The sequence below is a fragment of the Chiloscyllium plagiosum genome, unplaced genomic scaffold (genome assembly GCF_037043375.1).
Source record: "Chiloscyllium plagiosum isolate Xiang-an unplaced genomic scaffold, Cpla_swu_hap1 HiC_scaffold_6, whole genome shotgun sequence".
Taxonomy (NCBI): domain Eukaryota; kingdom Metazoa; phylum Chordata; class Chondrichthyes; order Orectolobiformes; family Hemiscylliidae; genus Chiloscyllium; species Chiloscyllium plagiosum.
This window is the reverse complement of record NW_028270144.1, coordinates 107,418,267-107,440,205: the sequence shown is the minus strand read 5'-3', so window position 1 is coordinate 107,440,205 and position 21,939 is coordinate 107,418,267. Positions and strand designations below refer to the sequence as shown.

Below are 21,939 nucleotides of genomic sequence, written 5' to 3'. Positions count from 1 at the left end.
GATAGATTCGGGATCAGTTCCTGCAGATTGGAGGGTGGCTAATGGTGTACCACTTTTTAAGAAAGGTGGGAGAGAGAAAGCATGAAATTATAGACCAGTTAGTCTGACCTCAGTGGTGGGAAAGATGCTGGAGTCTATTATAAAGGATGAAATTACGACACATCTGGACAGTAGTAACAGGATAGGTCAGAGTCAGCATGAAGGGGAAATCATGCTTGACTAATCTTCTGGAATTTTTTGAGGATGTAACTCTGAAGATGGACGAGGGAGATCCAGTAGATGTAGTGTACCTGGACTTTCAGAAAGCTTTTGATAAAGTCTCATATAGGAGGTTAGTGAGCAAAATGAGGGCGCATGGTATTGGGGGCAAAGTACTAACTTTGACTGAAAGTTGGTTGGCTGATAGGAAACAAAGAGTAGTGATAAACGGCTCTATTTTGGAATGGCAGGCAATGACCAGTGGAGTACCGCAGGGATCAGTGCTGGGACCGCAGCTTTTTACAATATATATTAATGATATAGAAGATGGTATTAGTAATAACATTAGCAAATTTGCTAATGATACTAAGCTGGGTGGCAGGGTGAAATGTGAGGAGGATGTTAGGAGATTACAGGGTGACCTGGACAGGTTAGGTGAGTGGTCAGATGCATGGCAGATGCAGTTTAATGTGGATAAATGTATGGTTATCCACTTTGGTGGCAAGAACAGGAAGGCAGATTACTACCTAAAATGGAATCAATTTAGGTAAAGGGGCAGTACAAAGAGATCTGGGTGTTCTTGTACACCAGTCAATGAAGGTAAGAATGCAGGTACAACAGTAGTGAAGAAGGCTAATAGCATGCTGGCCTTCATAACAAGAGGAATTGAGTATAGAAGAAAAGAGGTTCTTCTGCAGCTGTACAGGGCCCTGGTGAGACCACACTTGGAGTACTGTGTGCAATTCTGGTCTCCAAATTTGAGGAAAGACGTTCTGGCTATTGAGGGAGTGCAGCATAGGTTCATGAGGTCAATTCCTGGAATGGAGTGACTACCTTACGCTGAAACACTGGAGCGACTGGCTTGTTTACCCTTGTGTTTAGAAGACTGAGAGGGGATTTGATTGAGACATATAAGATTATTAAAGGATTGGACACTCTGAAGGCAGGAAACATGTTTCCGCTGATTGGGGAGTGCCGAACCAGAGGACACAGCTTAAAAATACAGGGTAGACCATTTAGGACAGAGATGAGGAGAAACTTCTTCACCCAGAGAGTGGTGGCTGTGTGGAATGCTCTGCCCCAGAGGGCAGTGGAGGCCCATCTCTGGATTCATTTAAGAAAGAGTTGGATAGAGCTTTCAAGGATAGTGGAATCAAGGGTTATGGAGATAAGGCAGGAACAGGATACTGATTAAGGATGATCAGCCATGATCATATTGAATGGTAGTGCAGGCTCGAAGGGCAGAATGGCCTACTCCTGCACCTATTGTCTATTGTCTATTGTCTAAAGCAGTTTAATTGCTCCACATTTCCTTATTCCTCATTATCAATTCTCTTGTTTTGCACTTGAAGGAATTTACACTTTACTTTATTAATCTTTTTCTATATAAGTATAGTTATAGAAGTTTTTATGATTCTTGAAAGCTTAATGTCATATTCTGTTTTTCCCCTCTTAATCAATGTCTTGGTGAATTCTAAACTGATCACAATCCTGACGTTTGTTACTTTTTCTCGCAACTTTATTTGACTCCTTCTTCAATCTAGTACTATCCTTCATTTTATTTCTTAACCATGTAGAAAAACCTTAATCTGTTGGTTTTTGCATCAAAAAGAAATGTGTAACTGTTGTAACGCATGAATCAGTACCTTAAATATTAGTTGTTGTCTATTCACCATCATTCTTTTAATTAAGTTACCCAATCTATTGTAGCCAATTAAGGTCCCATGCCTTTGTAGTTTCCTTTGTTTAGATTATGACCCTAGCTTCAGATTTGGACCATGTCACTTTCCATTCTTCCCTGAAGGACCTCTCACAACCAGATTATTGATTCACCACTTCTCATTGCAAACTACTAAATCTAGGATAGCCTGTTCCCGAGTTGGCCCTTCAAAATATTGGTCTGAAAAAAATCACATACAAATTCCAGGAATTCATTCACTGCAATATTATTGTTAATATGGTTTGCTCAGATTATATGTAGATTAAAATAATCCATGTTTACTGTATTCCCCTTGTGTATGCATCTCTAATTTCCTGTTTCATGCCATCCCCTACCTTATCACTACTGTTTAGAGACAACCATTCTATATGCCTGTTTTTGACTTGTTTCTGAGCTTCCTGCTGTACCCACTCAGCTTGACTTCTTGCATTTCATAAATTCTCTTTTTAAGTCATGCTCACTTCTCACAGGTTATTATTGGTTTCTAGTGCATCATTCCGTCTGTAATAATAGTTTTAAGCTACCTCCGCATTTCATTGATTTGCTGTCTGAATTCAGCACTGCCATTTTTTCTCCATCAAGTTCTTCTAGTTGGAGTATGTGGAATTGGAGTTTTGACCTAAGGCTTAGGATCTCTTGGATGGCTCCTCTGCTTTTTCCATATGCTTTTTTGAACATGCCATATTGTCCTGCTCAACATTTAATCTTTCCAGATCAAGACCTTTACTCTTGTTCTAAATTTTCATTTTAGAGTGCTGTACGTTCCTGGAAATATGTATTACTGGAGAATAACAACCAGTGAGAAATAACTGAGAGTTCAGTTTATTGTGCCTTCTATATTCTCATCTAAATCATTTTTGTAAATGACAGACAAAGCTTCCCATATTTTCTGCAGTTTGACCCATAAATCAGATGGTTCTTTCTGTTTGTGAACTCATCCACAGCTCTTGCAATTCTTCTCTCTGACTGGTGTGTCTTTGTTTGTTGCTGTTCCATTGCATTGACCCCGCTGCTGCCTTTCTCTTGACTTAACTGAAAGCTTTAAGTTTAGGTAATCAACACCTTGATCTCTCTACTCGAGACTTCGAGTACTCCGAGAGTTTCTAAACCCGGCAATATTGTAATATCATCTTTCTGATCAAATTGTTTTGTACCTCAGGGTGTGCAGAGCTCCTGAATGAGCTGATCTATTAATATTTCATTGGATGCCATGAATTTACATCTTCTGGCTGTATTTTTCAATCATCTTAAGAAATTATCAGTAGGATCACCCGATTCTTGTTTCAGGCTTTGAAATGCATAATTGCAGATCCAATGAGTTGACTTTAGCTAGAGATTTGTACTACATTTTTCAAAGCATTTTTTTTTCTGGCCTTCTATTGCCATCCTCACTTATCTCTCAATTATTAAACAAGTTTACCATTGGGAGATCCAAGATGGCGGCGATCTAGTAGGTCTGCCCTGCTGAGCCCTGAACCATAACCCAGGTAAAGTGGTGCATTTACTGTCCCTTGTTTAGCTATTATGGCAAAAATCAGCAGTCTTAGGTCCCCAGAATTGCCATGTACCAGTTTTGTTGATCAGGGAAGATGATAAAGGGAAAAGCGCTATGTGGATCGCAACAAGTGGGGCACTCCCTGCAGCAACAGACATGTGGGTGGCTGCAGTGCGGCCTCCATGAATGTTTCTGTGGATTTACCTGCACAGCAGAGCCTGGTCTCGGAATTTGTGAAACTCCAAGAGAATATTGATTCAGCGATGGAGGAAACCCGGACCAGATTGGAACCGATTTCGGCCATGCTGGAAAAGCATGAGCAGGAGATCCACGTCTAAGGCAACCCATGGAGGAGGTGGAGCAACAGACAATGGCTTCAGAGACTGCAGCAGAATCCTCAGCGGGGTCGGGTTCAGGCCCTGCAGAGGCAGGTTTGGGCCTTAGTGGAGCACGTCGACGACCTCGAAAATCAAGACCATCGGAAGAACTTCCGTTTGATCGGGCTCCCAGAACGGGAGGAAGGAGGCCAGCTAGTCAGCTATATGGAGCAATGGGTCCCACAGTTCTTGGGGCTGGAGGTCGAGCCGGGCCAGGTGCGAGTCAAGCGGGCCCACCGGGTTGCAGTGCACAGACCCAGGTCGGACCAGTATCCCCGTCCAGTCCTAGTGTGACTCCAGCACTATAGAGATAAACAAATGGTGTTGGAAGCTTCCAGAGTACTGGGGAAGGATCCACAGGCCCTGATATACAAAGGATCAAAAATTATGTTTTTCCAGGACTTTTCTGCGGTTGTGATCCACAAGAGGAAGGCCTTTGGTGAGGTAAAGAAGAGGCTGAGAGACTTGAATATTCAGTACTCTAAGATATCTGGCAGTGCTACGTTTCAGCCTTGGAGGGTCCGGGTTTAATTTTGATTAATCAGAAAAGACTTCCTGGACACTTTAAGATAGACTGGCTGGTTCAAGTAATGTGGACAATAGTGTTTACTTTGTTTTCTCTGCGATTTATGTTGTTCACCTGGCTTTGCTATTTTAATGTGTGGGGGAGGGTCCTCCTTTTTTCTCTTCTTTCTCCCTTCCCATTGTCCTCTTTTCTATTATTTCCTTTTCTTCTCTCTTTCTTGGTCTGGGATGGGGGGACGGTGGTTTGTTTTATCAGTACTGACTGGGGTCAAAGTATGGGTGGGAGGGGTTGTATGCCCACTTCTAATTTTCTAGTTATAGATACATGTATTTTTTTTACTTTGTTTTGCCTGGGTTTGTGGCTCGGCTTCAATTAGAAGGAGCCATGGTGGGGTTAGTGGGTAGTGTGAGTGCCTCCTGTGGATAAGGGGTAAGTCTATTCTTATTTGTTTTATGTGTTGGTTCATTATAGAAATAGGTTTTAGAAGTTTTGCTTTGGTATTTTTTACTGTTGTATTTTCTAGCTTATACGAATCTTTTACTGTTTTCACTCAGTGAGTTATGAGTAGGGTTCTTCCTCTCGGGTGTCATGGGCTGTCTTGGATGGCTATACTAATTGTTTGTTTAAATGGTGCACCTGGAGTATTAAGGGGAGTCATTCACTGATTAGGAGAAAGAAGATACTTTTGAGCCTTAGAAAAGAAAAGGTCGATGCAGCCATGCTGCAAGAACACATTTAGGTGATAAGGAGCATTTAAAGTTACAGCAGCGAGGTGTTTTTCTCATCCTTTAATTCTAAAAGCAGAGGAGTAGCTATACCCAACTATAAGAATCTCCCATTTCAGCTTTTAGACCAAATTAAGAATGAATATGGGCAGTTTGTGATCCTCAAAGCTTTACTATTTGGAGAGGAGTATGGGATTTTGAATGTATATTGCCCCCCGGCACAACCTCTCAAATTTTTAATGGATGCACTTTCCAGGCTGATGGCTCTTGCAGCATGTCAAATGATTATAGGGGAAGACTCTAATTGTCTTATGGACCTCAAGGACAGGATGCCCCGGGGCCTTGTGGGCATATCCCTGCAATCCAGAAAACTGATGGACCTGAGTGGGGAGAGAGGGCTGGTTGATATGTGGAGATGACTTCACCCTGAGGGTAGGGACTTTACCTTCTTCTCTAACTCACGTAAGTGCCACACTAGGATTGACGTGTGGTTTGCTCCACCGGCCTTTTTGGATTTGGTGCTGTCATGTCGAATTGGGAACATAGCTATTTCTGATCATGCAGCAGTGTATCTGGAGGTTAAGACCAGAAGCAATTGGACAGGCTTGTGGCATGGATCCTTCCTCCTGAAGAACAGTAAGTTTATTGAGTATTTTTCGCGGGAATTTTAAATCTTTTGGGATATTACTTCGGGAATGGCCAGTAACCGGTCAGTGCTCTGGGAGACTGCCAAGGCCTAAGCATGGGGTTTGATTATTCCTTACTCGGCGACCTGAAGCAGCAGAGGCGAGAGCAGCAGCATATGATTGAGGCCCAGTTGAAGGCAGCCAAGACAGCATACTTTAACAGGCTATTTCTGACCAAATTGCAGAGGATTACAGTCCTCAGGACTGCTCTGAACTCTATGCTCACCCAAACAGCAAAGAGGGAGCTCTTCCTTGCAAAACAGAAGTTATTCGAGTATGGTGATAAGCTGAGTAGATACCTGGCATAACCGGACAGGAAGAGTGCCCCCAATCTATCACAACCATCAGAGAGTGTGCTGATACACTCACTTGTGATTCCAAAAAGATTAACATGGCATTTAGGAAATTCTATTCTGAGTTGTACCAGTCAGAGGGCTGTGAGGGCAGGGCGGTGAAGATGAAGTCCTTTCAGAAGACCTTGGACCTCCCAGGTGTAACTTCGGAGCAGACGTCTCTTTTGAATGCCCCCTGACAATCCAGGAAATACAGGAGGCAGTGAGGAAGCTCCAAAGTGGTAAAGCACCTGGCCCAGATGGATTTCACAGTGGGTTTTAATAAGGAGTTTATAAACATGTTGGCTGGGCCAATGTTGGACACTTACAATTACTCGTACAGTCAGGCCTGCCTCCCATCCTCTCTGAGAGAAGCTAGTATCTCCCTTATTCTCAAGAAAGCCCCAGAGGATTGTGCCTTGTACAGGCCCATATCGCTATTAAACGTGGATTTCAAAACTTTGTCAAAATTGCTGGCATTGAGGTTGGAGAAAGTATTGCCCTCCGTTGTAAAGGAGGACCAGACAGATTTTATTCAGGGTCGCATGTCCTCTAACAACATTGGCAGAGTACTGAATATGGTCCAGGTATGCCAGCAAGGGTCGATTCCGGGCTTGGTGGTCTCCCTAGATGCAGAGAGCGCGTTTGTTCAGGTGAAGTCACCATACCTCTTTTATGTCCTGGAACAGTCTGATCTTGGGGAGGTCTTTGCCAGGTGGTTGGCAGTATTATATGGTGACCCTAAGGCAGCGGTTCCCATGAATGGCATAAAGTCTGACAAGTTTAGTTTTGGTAGAGGCAGCCAACAAGTGTGCCCCCTTTCACCGCTGCTGTTTACATTAGTGATTGAGCCATTGGCAGAGGCTATCTGGAGAGACCCAAATACAGTTGCTCCAGAGGTGGGATCAAGGGGGCATACAATCACCCTTTATGCAGATGACATTCTTCTTTTTCTAACCAACCTGATAATATCTGTGCCCCGTTTAATACAAGTGATTAAGTTATTTGGCTCTCTCTTGGGATATAAAGTCAATTTTATGAAGTCGGAGGCCATGCCCGTGGGGGTCTTGTCAGAGTACCCAATCTTGGGGGTGAAATCCGATTCCCTTTCAAGTGGTCACAGGGAGGTTTTCTGTATTTAGGCATTTTTATTGCTCTGGCCTTTGATCAATTATACAAATCTAATTTTGTGCAGTTGCTAGACAAGATAAAACAGGACCTCCAGCATTGAAAGGCTCTTCTGATATCTTGGTTGCATAGCATAGCTCTGGTTAAAATGAATGTTCTTCCTCATTTATTACATCCCATGTGAATGCTGCCTTTGACGCTACTTAAGCAAGCACTACGGAGGGTTAATAGTTGGCTCGGTTCTTTCATCTAGCGTCACAGACGACCTCTTATTAAGCTTGCTAAATTGCAGCTTCCACAGGGGATGGGGGTGTGGGCTTTCCAGACTTTAAGAAATATCAATTAAATTCCCTATTATCCTCTATGATTGATTGGGCTTGCTCAGACCAGAGATCAATTTGGTTGGACATCAAGGCCTGGCAAAATGCCTCCTCATTAATTTGTTGTTTAGGGACAAGATGAGGACTGGCATGGAGCATTGCAGTAATCCGATTGTCTTTAACACGGTTAAAGCATGGAGAATGATGTGACAAAGTGAGGGCAATTAAGATATAACTTCCCTTTTTACTCCCATAGTATGAATGCCAGGATTTTGGCCAGGATTGATGGGTTCAGGCTTTAGGTTCTAGGAATCTAGAAGAGTTTCCTGTTTAGGAGACTTATTTGAGGGGGAGGTCATGATGTCTTTGGATCAGCTGAGCCAGAAATATGAACTGTCTAGTAGGGACCTCTTTCATTATTTTCAGATTGGGGACTTTATACAGAAAATGGCCACATTATTGGTTAAACCCCAGAAGTCTGATGTGGAGAGTACTTTGGTCCAGAGGTACTCTCTCAATCAGTACCCTCTATCATTTACTAGGAGGTAATGTCTTGAATGGCATTAAGCGGCTGTGCCAGATCTGGACTCAGAAATTGGGGGTGGAGATCTCATCAGAAGATATTTGGGAGAACGTGAGGAAGATTTCAATTTGCAATAGTGCGCAGGCTAAGTAACCGAAAGTTCTCCACAGGGCTTATTTGACACGTGAGCAGCTTGCGAAATTTGTATAGCTGTGAGGTCTGTGTCTGGTGGGCTGGGGGGGGGCCATGAGAAGATGAATCGTGAATAAATACGGATATACCAACTGATGCTCCCAGTGATGGGTGCTGACTGTTGTAATTTAATTTAATTTACCTTGGTTCAATCCTGTATTTTCTTTGTCAAATTTTCAGCATCTGTAATATTTTGCCTTTGTAAGAGTATAGTAAAAATACAAACCTGTCAAGACTCCTTTTGAAATCATCAGACAGAATCGACAATGCAGATTGAACATTTTCCTATGTAATGTCCTTGCTGTCGTGTGTGCTGTCAATTCCAAAAATTTGCACTGAATTTGTATCAGCAGATGTCTTGACATCAGGACTTATGATTGCAGATCTGGTCAGCAGCTATCTTTTTAACAAGTTAAAAAAAAGAACACCCACCTTTAAATTAGTGAGTCAATTGCTTCACACTGTGGGGGTGTAAAAATGGAGGTGATTCAAAAAGCCTCTAATAATCATCTTCATTAAAAATATCGACAGAATAAATGGTTAGCAAGATTTGGAGAACATAGAAATATTTTTTACAAACTAAAATAAAACAATCATTATTTCTTTTATCCTTTAGAGGAAAGGAGGTAATTACTTTGCAGTAACTAGTGAAACATTGTTCCCAAGGTGCTGGATGGTAAAATACTTAAAACATTAAGGCAGAGTGAACTGCAAGCCATGTCTATCATTTTACCATTATTTTTATGTATGCCCCCTTGACACTGATCCTTAAACTGTTTATCTATTTCTACCACCCTGTCCTATTGTCCTGTCACTTAAAAACAAAAATCTCATGACATTATTCTACTTAATTAAAACTGCCAACTTTCTTAAATCCATCCTTCTACTTCTCTTTCACCAGAGTGGACCAGCCTCCTCGAAAGGAGGAAGAGAGAAAACAGTTAGCTGTAGGTTATATTACTTACAACCCTTGACCAACTTTGGGATTCAAATGTATTTTAAAACCTGCCAAACGGCTATGAAGTTACCCGATGGTCAGAAGCTAATATTGACAAACCTGCAGCAATTTTCAAGAGAATGCTCTGGGTTAAAATTCAGGTCAAAAAATGGTAAGTGAGATCTCTGGAATCATTTTAGATTTTGGAGTCAAAGCAAGGTTAATGCTTCAGGTCCAGTAATGCTTCTTCAAAACTTTTCAAAATGTTGCTTTCTCTCCACAAATGCTGTCAGACCTGCTTGTCGAAGAGTCTATCACCACCTTTAAAATATTCAGTGAAGCTCACTTCCACCACCTTCTGAGGCAGAGCATTCCAAATTCACACAGCCATTTGAGAATAATGAATTCCTCAATTTTTGTCTAAAAAGTGTAGATAGATTCTCAAGTGTCTTTTCCACTGACATCAATATTGTGCTTTTGTCGACTCGCTAATTATCTCATTCTGTTTTGGTGCTTTTGAGGTTTGTTTGGAGGCATTTAAATATGGTGACAAAGTTGTGTTGCATAGTAGATATTGGAAATGTGCCATAGTGAGAAGTACCAATCAGTCTTTGTCCTGTAGCCCTTTAAAAGTTGTAAAGCACAGACATTCGATGACTGCAAGGCTTCTCAATGACAATGAAGATGTACATCAAACAATCATTCCACTTCATTGCTCAGTTGTCAGTTAGTTTACCTTTGATGTTACGAGTAAAAAGATTCCAATTACATACTTGTATCAAATATTTACTTGGAATAATATGGACTTTCAAAAGATCCAGCAACTCCAGCCTAGGCATCCACGAGGAGCTGTGGGTCATCAACAGCAGTATAATTGTACTCAAACATAATCTGCAACCTCATAGTAATGGTAGAGTAGGGAATATGCCAGGCTATCAAACAAGGGACTCAACTTGTTCAATGGAGAGTGCAGGAGGACATGTTAGAAGCAGCACCAGGCATACCTGAAAACAAGGTCAACTTGGTGAAGCTACCAAACAGAACTATTCATGTGGCAAAGCGCATAGGCAACAAGTGAGCGATAGAGCTAAGCAATTCCACATCAGTGAATCAGATCTAAGTTCTGCTGTCCTGCCATATCCAGTCATGAATAATAGTGGACAATTAAACAAATCACTGGAGAGGGATGCTCCACAAATATTCCCATCTTCAACGATCAAGGAGTATGACAGATCAGTGCAAAAGTTAAGCATTTGCAACAACCATTAGTCAGAAGTGCTGAGTGGATTCTCCGTCTCAGTCTGTGATGGAGGTCCCCAGCAACACAGACGTCAGTCTAAAGGCAGTTCAATCCACTCCCCGTACTATTGTAATTTAAGTGACTTATACATGAATGTAATTTATTTTACAGATTTGGATTTTGAACTGGTGACATGAGTTTTTGACTGTTTATGAAGGGTAATACAGTAATTTACTGGTCAGTCCTGCTGCAGCTATCATTTTAAACCAATGATGAGAAGCCATTCAAACTTCTTGCATGCATTGATGATCAAAAAACTAATACATGATCATTGTTTGATCCCAAGACCAAAAGGATATCTCATTACCAAAATGATGACCAGTGCAGAGGCCTGCTACACAGACCCCTTGCTCATCACTCCTCAATGTCCATCAAATGCCACCAGAAGCAGATGAAAACAAAGAACCAGTTCAGAGAAAAGGTTTGAGCAGCTTCAAGAGCCAAGCAGTCTTGCAAACTTCCAACCAAGTCCATCAACACCTTCAAAAGATTTCATTTTAATGGAGTGGGACAAAATTGGAAAAAAGTTGAAGACAGCCATCATTTCATGATGTGAAGAAACTATCAGCTTCAAGACCAATAAACACCAAGACTGGTCAACAAGAATGACCATATTATTCAACACCACATCGACAAAAGGAGGCAAACTCTCTTATGCCTGACAAAGCAATATCACCATTTAGGCAAAGAGAACTCAAAGAACAAAGGTGGAATTACAAAGAAGAAAAAAGGAAATCAAGAACCAATGGTGGACCGAGAAAACTGAATTGCAACTTCTTGCTGACTAGCAGGATATTTAGGGTTTCTTCAGTGCCACAGAGGCAATATACAGACTCAACGTCCTTGGGCTTCAGGCAGTGTGGAGTATTGATAGAGCCCTTTGAGAGACAGGGAAAGCATCAGCTTCTAATGGGCAGACTCTTAAACTATGATATGACTGTGGATGAACAAATCCTTAAACTGCCCATGAAAGATGATCTTAGATTTCCACTTAGTTGAAGCAGTTGAACCACTCAGACAGCAGTTGAAGCTGCCAAGAGACACATGATGAGTGGAAAGGCCACAGGAGGAGATGAGATTCTGGGGAAAACTTTCAACATCGGTGGAGCAGAGTTGACCTGTCATTTCCATCAATTGTTCCTGAAAATCTGGGACAAAGAAAAAATACCTGCCGATCTCGGACACACTGCCATCATCACGGTCTTTAAGAAAGGAGACAAAATGACTGTAGAACTTACTGAGGAATCTCTTTACTCTCCATTGCGGGGAAGCTCATTTCCTGAATCCTCACTAGCTGAATTCTTCCAGTCCCAGAAGACATCCTTCCTGAAAGTCAATGTGGCTTCTGACCAAACTATGGAACTATGAGCATGATTTTCACTGTTTGGCAACTCCTACAGAAATGCCAGGAACATCAACAACCACTCTACATGGCCTTCATTCATCTGACCAAAGCTTTAACTCAGTCAATTGGGAAGTGCTATGGAAGACTTTGTCAAAGGCCAGCTGTCCAGCCATGTTCATCAATATCCTCGATCGCCTCTACAATAATCCTCACCAGCAGTAATATGATAGAATCATTTGAGGTCAAGACTGGAGTCAACAGGATAGGAGTCTTCCCCCCACCCCATTCTTTTCTCCATCTTCATCAATACCATCCTTCACCTTAAGAACAAGTGGAGTGGACAATGTCTACTGGATGGACGGAAACCTTTCTACCTCAACAGGTTGAAATTAAAGAAGAAAGTGATATCAATGACGCTTGTGAAACCTCATTATGTGGATAAGGTCTTTCTACTCTCTCAAAAGAGAATCTTCAAGCCTCACTTTACACCTTCACAGAAGCAGACTGGGGAATTGGTTTCAACCTCAAGAAGATTCAAATCCTTTACCAACTCATCCAAGGGAGATCTAGTCCATCCACCATCAAGATCAACAGAGAAACTCAACCAAACGTGGAACATTTCCTCTCTAACATGGATGTGAACATTGTATCCAATTAGTGAGTGCCATTTTCGGACACCTGTGATGAGTGACTTTGATTATCGGGACAACCATGCTGGTACCAAGTTCCTTGTGTATGAAGCAACCATCCTTTTGACTCTTCTCTATGAATCCAAAGGTTGAACTCTGTATAGATGTCAGCTCAAGACTCTTGCAAAATATCATCTTGTTATTTGAGACAGATTCTCCACATCAGTTGGGAGGTTAGGTGGACTAACATCAACATTCTGAAGGAGCCAGTAGCACCAGCATCGAGGCCATGACAATCCAAAACCAAAGGGTGGCGTGGTGGCTCAGTGGTTAGCACTGCTGCCTCACAATGCTAGGAACCCAGATTCAATTCCAGCCTCAGAAAACCACCTGTGTGGATTTCATCCACTTTCTGATTTCCACCTGAAGATGTGTAGATTAGGTGAATTGGCCATGCCAAATTGCCCACAGTGTTCAGGGATGTGCAGTCTAAATGAATTAGCTATGGGAAATGCAGAGTTACAGGAATAGGGTAGGGGGTTGGGTCTGGGTGGGAAGCTCTTCAGAGAGCCAATGTAAACTCAATGGCTGAATGGCCACTTCATCACTAGGGATTCTCTGATTCTAACTGCTGAGGTGGTACCATGCATAAGATGCCTGGGTTTGGATTGCTAAAGAAAATAATCTTCGTCCAACTCAAGGAATATACTTGATGAGAGGACAAAGGAAACGTTTCAAAGATTCCCTGAAGGCTTCCCTCAAAAAAGCTACATAAATGTCAACATGTTGGAGACCCTCGTTCACAAGAAATCAACTTGGAGGAACACTGCTTCAAGAACACACGTTGGCTAGAGGAAGGATGGAAAAAGAACAGTAGAAAGGAATGTCAGTAATTTCAAGACCAATGACCAATTCCATCTCCTGGAAATACCTGCCGAACTAGTGGTTGGAGTTATGGCTCTAGGATTGCGCTCATCAGCCATACAAAAAAAAAATTATGGAAGAATCAAGAACTAGAGCTTACCATTGGAAAACAAAAGGGTGGTTAATTTAAGACACAGTTTAACAATAATACTTTGCTCAGGGGGTTGAGGGTCTGAAATTCTCCTTCAAAGGCAAAAGAAAGCAAAACCTTTGAATACTTTTTAAGGCAGAGGTAAACATAGAAAATGAGAGCAAGAGTAGGCCCTTTGAGATGACTGTACCATTTAAAATGATCGTTAATCATCCAACTCTCTACCATGTACACGCTGTCCTTAGCCTTTGATTAACAGAGGGGATTAAAGGTTATTGGAGTAGGTAGGAATGTGAAGAGATCAGATCTTATTGAATGGCAGAGAAAGCTCAAGGGGCAAAGTGACCTTTCCTGCTAATTAGTATGTGAAAAGACTTCAACTGTTTTTAAGGTGAGGTGGCAGGATCATCTTTCCAGGAGGTGTGCAATGCAAATAAATAATATTGAGTTTAGTGAAAGGTTTTTGGTTGTGTCAATGGAATCAGTCAGTGAATACAATATTTAGTGTGGAGTACAGGTACCAGCTTCAAAGAGAACTTGACTTCTTCATATTATTCCTATCCAGACAATATTGATTTTATTCCTCAAACAATGTATGTAAACTTTCCACAAATGGGAAAAAGCCATTATCTGTTCTAACAGGGAATACTTTGCCTGACAACTCCAGCTCAAAACTAGTACTGACAAGAAAATGTTTTTATGATCAAGATTTTGAAAATTGTTTTGTTTACTTGTTTAAATCATTCCCAACAAATATGCCAAAAAATTTCATGTAGCTGTTACAGATTTCAAACATGAGTTATAATCGGCAAAACACTCTGGTTGTAACACTTCTTTTCGTTGGGTCTCACAATATTGCTTATTAGATTACTTACAGCGTGGAAACAGGTCCTTCGGCCCAACAAGTCCACACCGACCTGCCGAAGTGCAACCCACCCCAGACCCATTCCCCTACATTTACCCCTTCACCTAACACTACAGGCAATTTAGTATGGCCAATTCACCTAACCTGCATATTTTTGGATTGTGGGAGGAAACCGGAGCACCCGGAGGAAACCCACGCAGACACAGGGAGAATGTGCAAACTCTCAGAGTCGCCTGAGACGGGAATTGAACCCGGGTCTCTGGTGCTGTGAGGCAGCAGTGCTAACCACTGTGCCACCGTGCCGCTTATATCATACAGTTAAGTGTATTGCTATCAAGGTCACAATGACTTTGGCTTTAAATAAAGAATTTGTTACTTGAGAGCATATAATGTTATTTTCAAGAGAACACATTGATTAAAAAGGCATATTGTTAGTCCAGAGGTACATTGCATCCTATTCACCACACAGATAAAATTACCGGTAAGTTTCAGTTCACTGGAGGCATAGGCCAACTCACAAAAGCAGCATTTTTGCCACAAGGCCAATAAAGCATACAGAACTATTTCAAATTGTAACAAGTACTCAATGTTTTGCTTTTTCATCCCACAACAAAATTTTCTCTTCTTGCTTAGTGTTTTCCTCTCCACGCCTACCATCACTGAGATGTATATGTTTTACTTGAGATCAATTATCAGGATGAGACTGAATTATACACTCTATTAAAGCTGAGTCATTTGAGATACAGGTGGCTCCTGCATATCTGAGGTGGCAGTACAACAGGCTGGAGATCAAAATGATGAATTTTCAATGAGGCTATAAATTTGATTTATTTTAAAAGATTGTCATGGAATGTTTTGATTGCTGTACTTTTGTTTACACATTTTTTTCAAAATAGTAGATATGTCAAAACATAGCAACAGAAGGTATGCAATATCTGTATTATAGATGGGCAACTGCTACAGTAGAATTGCATTGGATTATCAACCAATGAATTTATATAATCAGCAAAAGTATGGTTTGGAACATAATAATAACCTTTTTTATTTCTAACCATCTTCTGTTTTAAAGATTGAAATTCGTAAGTCAATGTCAGTGTAGTATTCTTGACACCTTGTCTTCAAAAAGATATAAGAACGAACCAGAATGGAGCATGAAGAATGATTCCAATATTCAAGAAAACTAACTGATTTGGACCTATTTCTACTGGAGAAAACCCAAATTATGCAGGTCCTCAAAATGGTGAAACACAGTTTTAGTCTACTCCATAAGTAACAACTTCTAAATAATAAGACCTTGTGGTCACTCAAGGACTTTAAGTTATAAACCTTAAGTTATCTTGACAATGTGGCTTGAAAGTAGTTTTGGGATTTGCATATTAATGAATTGAAACCTGCAATCCAATTTAAAAGGAGGTTTGTTCAATATATCGCATCAGTTGTATGACACTATGATCTTTTGCTATAAATCCTGTGTCTTATGATCCTGCTCCATTAGCTACCTGACAAAGGAGCAGCGGTCTGAAAGCTTGTACTTTCAAATAAACCTGTTGGACTATAACCTGGTGTTGTGAGATTTTTTAAACTTTGTCCACCACCGACAAGGCAGAATTCAGCAGTATGATGGAATAGTCCACACTTGCCTTGACGAGTGTAGCCCCAATAACATTCAAGAAATTTGACACCATCCAGGTCAAAGCAGTCTGTTTGACTGGCACATCTATAAACATTCAATCCCTCCATCATTGACACTGAGTAGCCGTGATCATCTACAAGATACACTGCAGAAGTTCCTTAGACAGCACTTGCAAACCTGCAACCACTACAAACTAGGACAATGGCAGCAAATACATAGGAACACCATAACCTGTAAGTTTCTATCCAAACTCACCATCCTGACTTGGAAATATATTACTGTCGAGTCAAAATCATCACAAACAGCATCATGGGTGTTGCTACACCAAACAGTTTGCAGCAGTTCCAGAAGACAGTCCACCATCACCTTTCCAAGGGCAACAAGGGATGGGCAATAAATGCTGGCCCAGTAAGGGAAATCCACATCCCATGAATGAATACAATAAACTGATGTACAATAATGTAAGTTCAACAATAACACAAACGGTGATCCATATTTTTTGATGTTACCTCAGAAGTCCACACAGATATATGCAAATGTATTTATTTAGTCACACCTAGCAGACAGGGGCTTTGTAAAAGGCTCAATATAATTATTACTTGCTGTAGGTAGTTATCGAGCACATAGTACAGCTCACGTGTTTTCATTGGTCCACATAAATAGACTGGTGTAACAGAAGTTTCTGCTGCCTACAAGTCATGCCTTCATAGGTGCTCATCAAGAAAACCAAATTAAATTTCCACCCAAGACAATGAAATTTGATGGAAGACATAATTACAAAAGAAAAAGTAAAAAAATACTGAGAAACATATCTTACCAATATTGATTCTGAGCCAACTTAGCTCTGCAATATGGCTATAAGTATTACATTTTTTAGAAAGAGCCAAAACAGAACTGCAGAACAACTTTTATTTTCTCAGTAATGATTGCTCAATTCTGTGGACTAAGCTCTATTATTGCCACACACAATTTAAAAGAATGGAGAACACACTGTAATTTTTACCACCAAAGAGCAGAATAGTATGATCTCTAGAAATCTGAAATAAAAACACAAAATACTAGGAATGCTCAGTAGGGTAAGCTGGATCTATGGAGAGTGAAACATAGTGAACACAATTAAGTGGAGCTGAGTCCACGAAAAGGTTAGCCGTGATCTTATCGAATGGTGGAGCAGGCTCGAAGGGCCGGACGGCCTACTCCTGCTCCTAATTCTTACGTTCTAATATTTCAGGTCAATGACATTCAATCAGAACTGGGAGAGTTAGACATTTAATATATTTTGAGCAAGGTGTGGCTAGGACAAAGAGAAAAATGTCCATGATGCAGTAGAAGGTTGGAGAAGCAGAAATGACAGAAGAGTTAATGGGGTTACAGGGTTAAATGGAAAATTGAGGTAGAAAGTAAACAATAGGTGAGCTTTTGCCCGAAACATCGATTTTCCTGCTCCTCGGATGCTACTTGAGCTGCTGTGCTTCTCCAGCACCACTCTAATTGCCAGCATCTGCAGTACCCACTTTCGTCTAAACAAGAGGTGGGCCTAGAGTAGGTCTGAAAGCAAAAATAAAAGTAAAAGCAAAACATACAACAAAAATGGAATAAAACAGCTTGGGAAACAAAGGGCTGCTCTCTCTGTAGTGCTGTTATTCACTCTTCAAACCATCCAGCCCCTTCCCATCGCACTGCTCCATGTAATAACAGAGAAGTCACAACATTTTTACTTCTCTTCTCACCAAAAGACCAAATACTCCTCCCAGGTGAAGTAATGATTGCATTTGATAATGTTGTATCAATTTAGTCTACTACATTCGCTGCTCAGAGTGATCTTCTCTAAACTGGGAAGATCAAACAGAGTGGATGATTAGTTTGTGGAACACCTATGGCCAGCCCACAAGCAAAACACTGGGCTTCATGTAACCAGTCATTTTAATTCTCCACCTTGCTCTTACACTGACTACTGCACTGTTCCAGAGAAGCTCAATGGAAGCTTCAGGAACAGCATTTCATCTTTCAACGAGGCACTGTGTAGCCTTCTGAACTTGATAATGAGTTCTATAATTTCAGACCATAAACTGTGTTCTCCGATTTAGTTCACTCTTCTTTACATGTTTTGGCTTTTCTCTTATTTTCATATTCAGAAATAGCACATTTGCTATTGTTGCTTGTAGGACCAAACTCATCATTCAATCTTGCTTGTCCTCTGCCTTCACAGACATTGTTTTCATGTTGTCTCACCCACATCTTGTTTAAAATGCATTGACATATCTAACTTTTCTCAGTTATATTGAATGGTCATTCACTTGAAGCATTAACTTTATTTCTTTCTACATCGATGCAGCCTGATCTGAGTAGTTCCAAAATGGTACTTTTTTAAAACCATCATGTTTATAAAAATATTCATAATGACCGACATAATGCAATTATTACAAAGCAGTACTTAATTTAACAACTTTTGTGGAATTCATCCCCTTGTACATGCTAATGAGTCTAATACATACCGGATAGCAATTCCCAGGACCTGCATGTTGGTCTGCAGTCACAAGGCTTAAATGTTATTGTTTTGCACTTTTAACGATGGTATTTAACAGGTTAAGCTTCAAGTTCTTTATCTGAAGTGCCCTCCTTATGAACAATATAATAGAGTTCAGAAATTCAGCAGTTGGTACTTCCTCACAATGCTATCTCTGGAGCAAGTGTAGGCAAACTTCTCCCACAGAACTACCTGAAATACAAGAATGTTTAGAAAAATAAGTATATTAAACAATATAAGATTTGTCAAAATGTACTGTGCAGAGAGGCATCCCTGAAGTGGTGAACAATGACAATTCCCAAGATTGGTAACAGGAACAAAAACAGAATATGCAGGTGCTAAGTTATTAGATATATTCTACTAAAATCTTTAACATTCACAACTCAATTTCAACTCAAAAATAATTATTTTGATATCCAATTATTCAGAAACTGAAAACAGATATTTTTAAAAAGTCACAAATCCATGCTCTTGTCACCCCAAGGATTAAATGAAAGCCCAAACCACACATTGTAATTTGAATTAATATTTTACAAAATTAAATTCTGTACTTTCATAAATTGAGGCAACTTGCCATATTTAATACTGGATATAAAATGATGTGTTTAATATGTTACTGACAAGTAGAGGTTTGAATTTCCAATTGCTTATAGTTAAAAGCTAAAACCTCTGAGAAAAATTACACACCAAATTTCTAATGCTCATATTTGAGATAACCAAACATGATTTATAGAAATATGAAGCATTATTGTTTTGCTTACCTTGTAAATGGGGTCACAGTCAGGCCCAGAAAATTCTATTACATAATCCTGATCCTGTTGAATGATGTAACAACTTCCATCACCTGAAACAGTAAGTGAGATAGATTTGAAGGTTTGGCTGCTGGTTGGATAATTTCTGATCACCGTTTCAGAGTTGTTATGACACAGCTGTGGAGTAGGTGGCACTTGAATCCAGACCTCCTGGAGGTTCAGCTACTTTGACCATGCTCCAATAAAGAAACCACATTATTACATAATAAAAGCAAATTACTGCGGATGCTGGAATCTGAAACCAAAAGAGAAAATGCTGAAAAATCTCAGTAGGTCTGGCTGCATCTGTAAGGAGAGAAAAGAGCTGACATTTCGAGACTAACTGACCCTTTGTCAAAGCTGGGCTTTGACAAAGGGTCAGTTAGACTCGAAACGTCAGCTCTTTTCTCTCCTTCCAGATGCTGCCAGACCTGCTGAGATTTTCCAGCATTTTCTATTTTGGTTCCACATTATTACATGTTTAATATATATTAACTTCCAGTTCGCATGAAACCATTTTTTTTTAATGTTACTCTCACACCTCACCCACTGCTTCTGTAGCTGCTTATTTGGAGGTACAGCTTCATTGTTTACGCACAAGCATGGTTACCATGTGTCAGCAAGGAACAACTGAAAGGCTGTTACATAAGTACAAGCTTATTCTTGTTCTCACAACCAGCTATCACCAAGAGTCAATATGTGATCAGAAATATGACGCCTAGGTGATTGACTTTCTGTATTTTTTGTTTCCATAGTCTTCTTCATGCTTTCCTGGGCAGTTGACTTTGAGCTGAAAGGTCTCTTGGTTATCTATGGTCAACATGCATACTTTCTTAGGATGAATTTGGCCAGTTTTCAGCTGAGCTACTCAACTTATCCAAACTATCAGATCTGCAGGTAATGAAGCAAGTAGTCATCAAACACAAACTCTGCCTCCTCAGTCACGGATCAGGGATGCGAAAGAATTGGGGTCATGGGGGGGCCATGAAAGCGAGGATGAGAATTTTTTTTTAAATCAAAGCTATGTCTGACTGCGAGGCGATCCAGTGTGGATCAGGGAGAATGGAGTGTGATAGGTGCATGAGACTTGACACAAGTAAGGACATAGGCAGTACAATTTTGGATCTCTTCAAGTTTACAAAGGATAGATTGCAAAAGGCCAGCCAGGGGAGAAAGAAAAATTGTGAAAGCTTGAACAGTAAGTAGCTGCATGTCTAACATAATTTCCAGAATGGTCGTTTACTCACAACTACCTTAGGTTAAAGTCAGTTTCAAGACGGCTACAAGCAATCAAGTACTTCAACTAGAGCTAAGGGTGGGATGGTTGAATAGAGGTTAAGGAAAGTGAACTGTTGATAGTGGAGAATAAGGTAGACGTAGATGGAAATGGATCAAATTATTATATTCTGTATAGGTTATGGAATAGGTTTCTATACCTAAAAGTTTATTTATTTTTGTAAGAGACAAAATGACTGACGTATTTCCAGTTGAGACTGTTTTTCAATATTTAACTCGGATATATTCTAATATGATCACATTTCTTAATATGGAGCATGTTTCTTGTATTGACTTTTTGCATGTGTACTGAACAGATGGAAATTGAGAAACAAATGCTATCTTACCATGGCTGGCTATAAAGCCTTCTTTACAGGGCAACAAAGAAAGCACTGGGGATCCTGAACGATGGATCAACTGTAGAGGGGTTCTGAAGGCAAAAAAACAAAGTGAGCTAAATCTACCTTTGTAAAATATAAACACACACTCCAGGAGATTGTGGCACAGGAGGCTTTTCTAGTAAGCACAATTTTCTATCTAATGTAAAGTTATGGCATTCAATTCTCAACCACTCAACTCCACTTAGGAATGCAGGAAATAGGAGCAGATGACCATTTGACCCTCCAGCCTGCTCTGAGATTTAAACAGATTATGCCTAATAACTTACTTCTATACCAATTTCCATTGGTATTCCCATTTCCCTTGAAATTATTAGTATCTAGAAACTTTTTTTTGTCTTGAACATGCGCAGTGATTGGAATTTTCTATCCCAGAGGATTGCAGAAGCTCAAAGATTCACCAGCTTCAGTTAAGAAATTCCTCCTCATCTCGGTCTTAAATGGCCTGCCCCTTGCTTTCTAAGAATTTTGTAAGTTTCAATGAGTTGATCTAATTATTTTAAACTTCTCAGAATACAAGCTCAGTTTACCCAAACTAGCTTCATAAAACAATCCCACAATTCCAGAATTAATCTGGTCAACCTCACTGCATTCATTCTATGGTAAGTAATCCTTCCTTAGATAATCTGTGCACAATACAGCTGCAGTCTCACCAAGGCTCTGTAATTGCAGGAAGCTAGCTTTGCTCCTATGCTCAAATCCCCTTGCAATCAAGGCAAATATACCATGTGCTTTTCTAACGGCATGCTGTAGCTGTGACTCATGAAGGAAGACACCCAGGTTCTTTTGGACATTAACACTGCCCAGCCTCTCAACATGAAGAACTACTCTGTCTTTGTTATTTATTTTGGTATATAAAGCAGAGTGTTGGAATAACTGGATCAATGGCAGAATGACAGGCAGGTAGGGTACAAGAATCAGTGCTTGAATCAAAGCTGTTCACCTTGTGTTTAAATTATCTGAATCGGGGGGCCAAATGTAATACTTCCAAACTTGATGAGA

At 40.4% G+C, this 21,939-nt stretch overlaps 1 protein-coding gene across 1 annotated transcript in view; it reads right to left on the bottom strand.

Annotated features, from left to right (window-relative positions):
* Positions 1–16,841: 16,841 nt before the first annotated feature.
* LOC122550853 (proteasomal ATPase-associated factor 1-like) overlaps positions 16,842–21,939 on the bottom strand; it is a 47,228-nt gene continuing 42,130 nt past the window's right edge. Inside the window, exons 10-12 of the mRNA XM_043692196.2 lie at positions 20,887–20,969; positions 19,235–19,317; positions 16,842–18,665 (exon numbers count right to left, since the gene is read on the bottom strand). Coding sequence (XP_043548131.2) covers positions 18,588–18,665; positions 19,235–19,317; positions 20,887–20,969 — 244 coding nt within the window. The 3' untranslated portion in view covers positions 16,842–18,587. The remainder of the gene's footprint in view (positions 18,666–19,234; positions 19,318–20,886; positions 20,970–21,939) is intronic.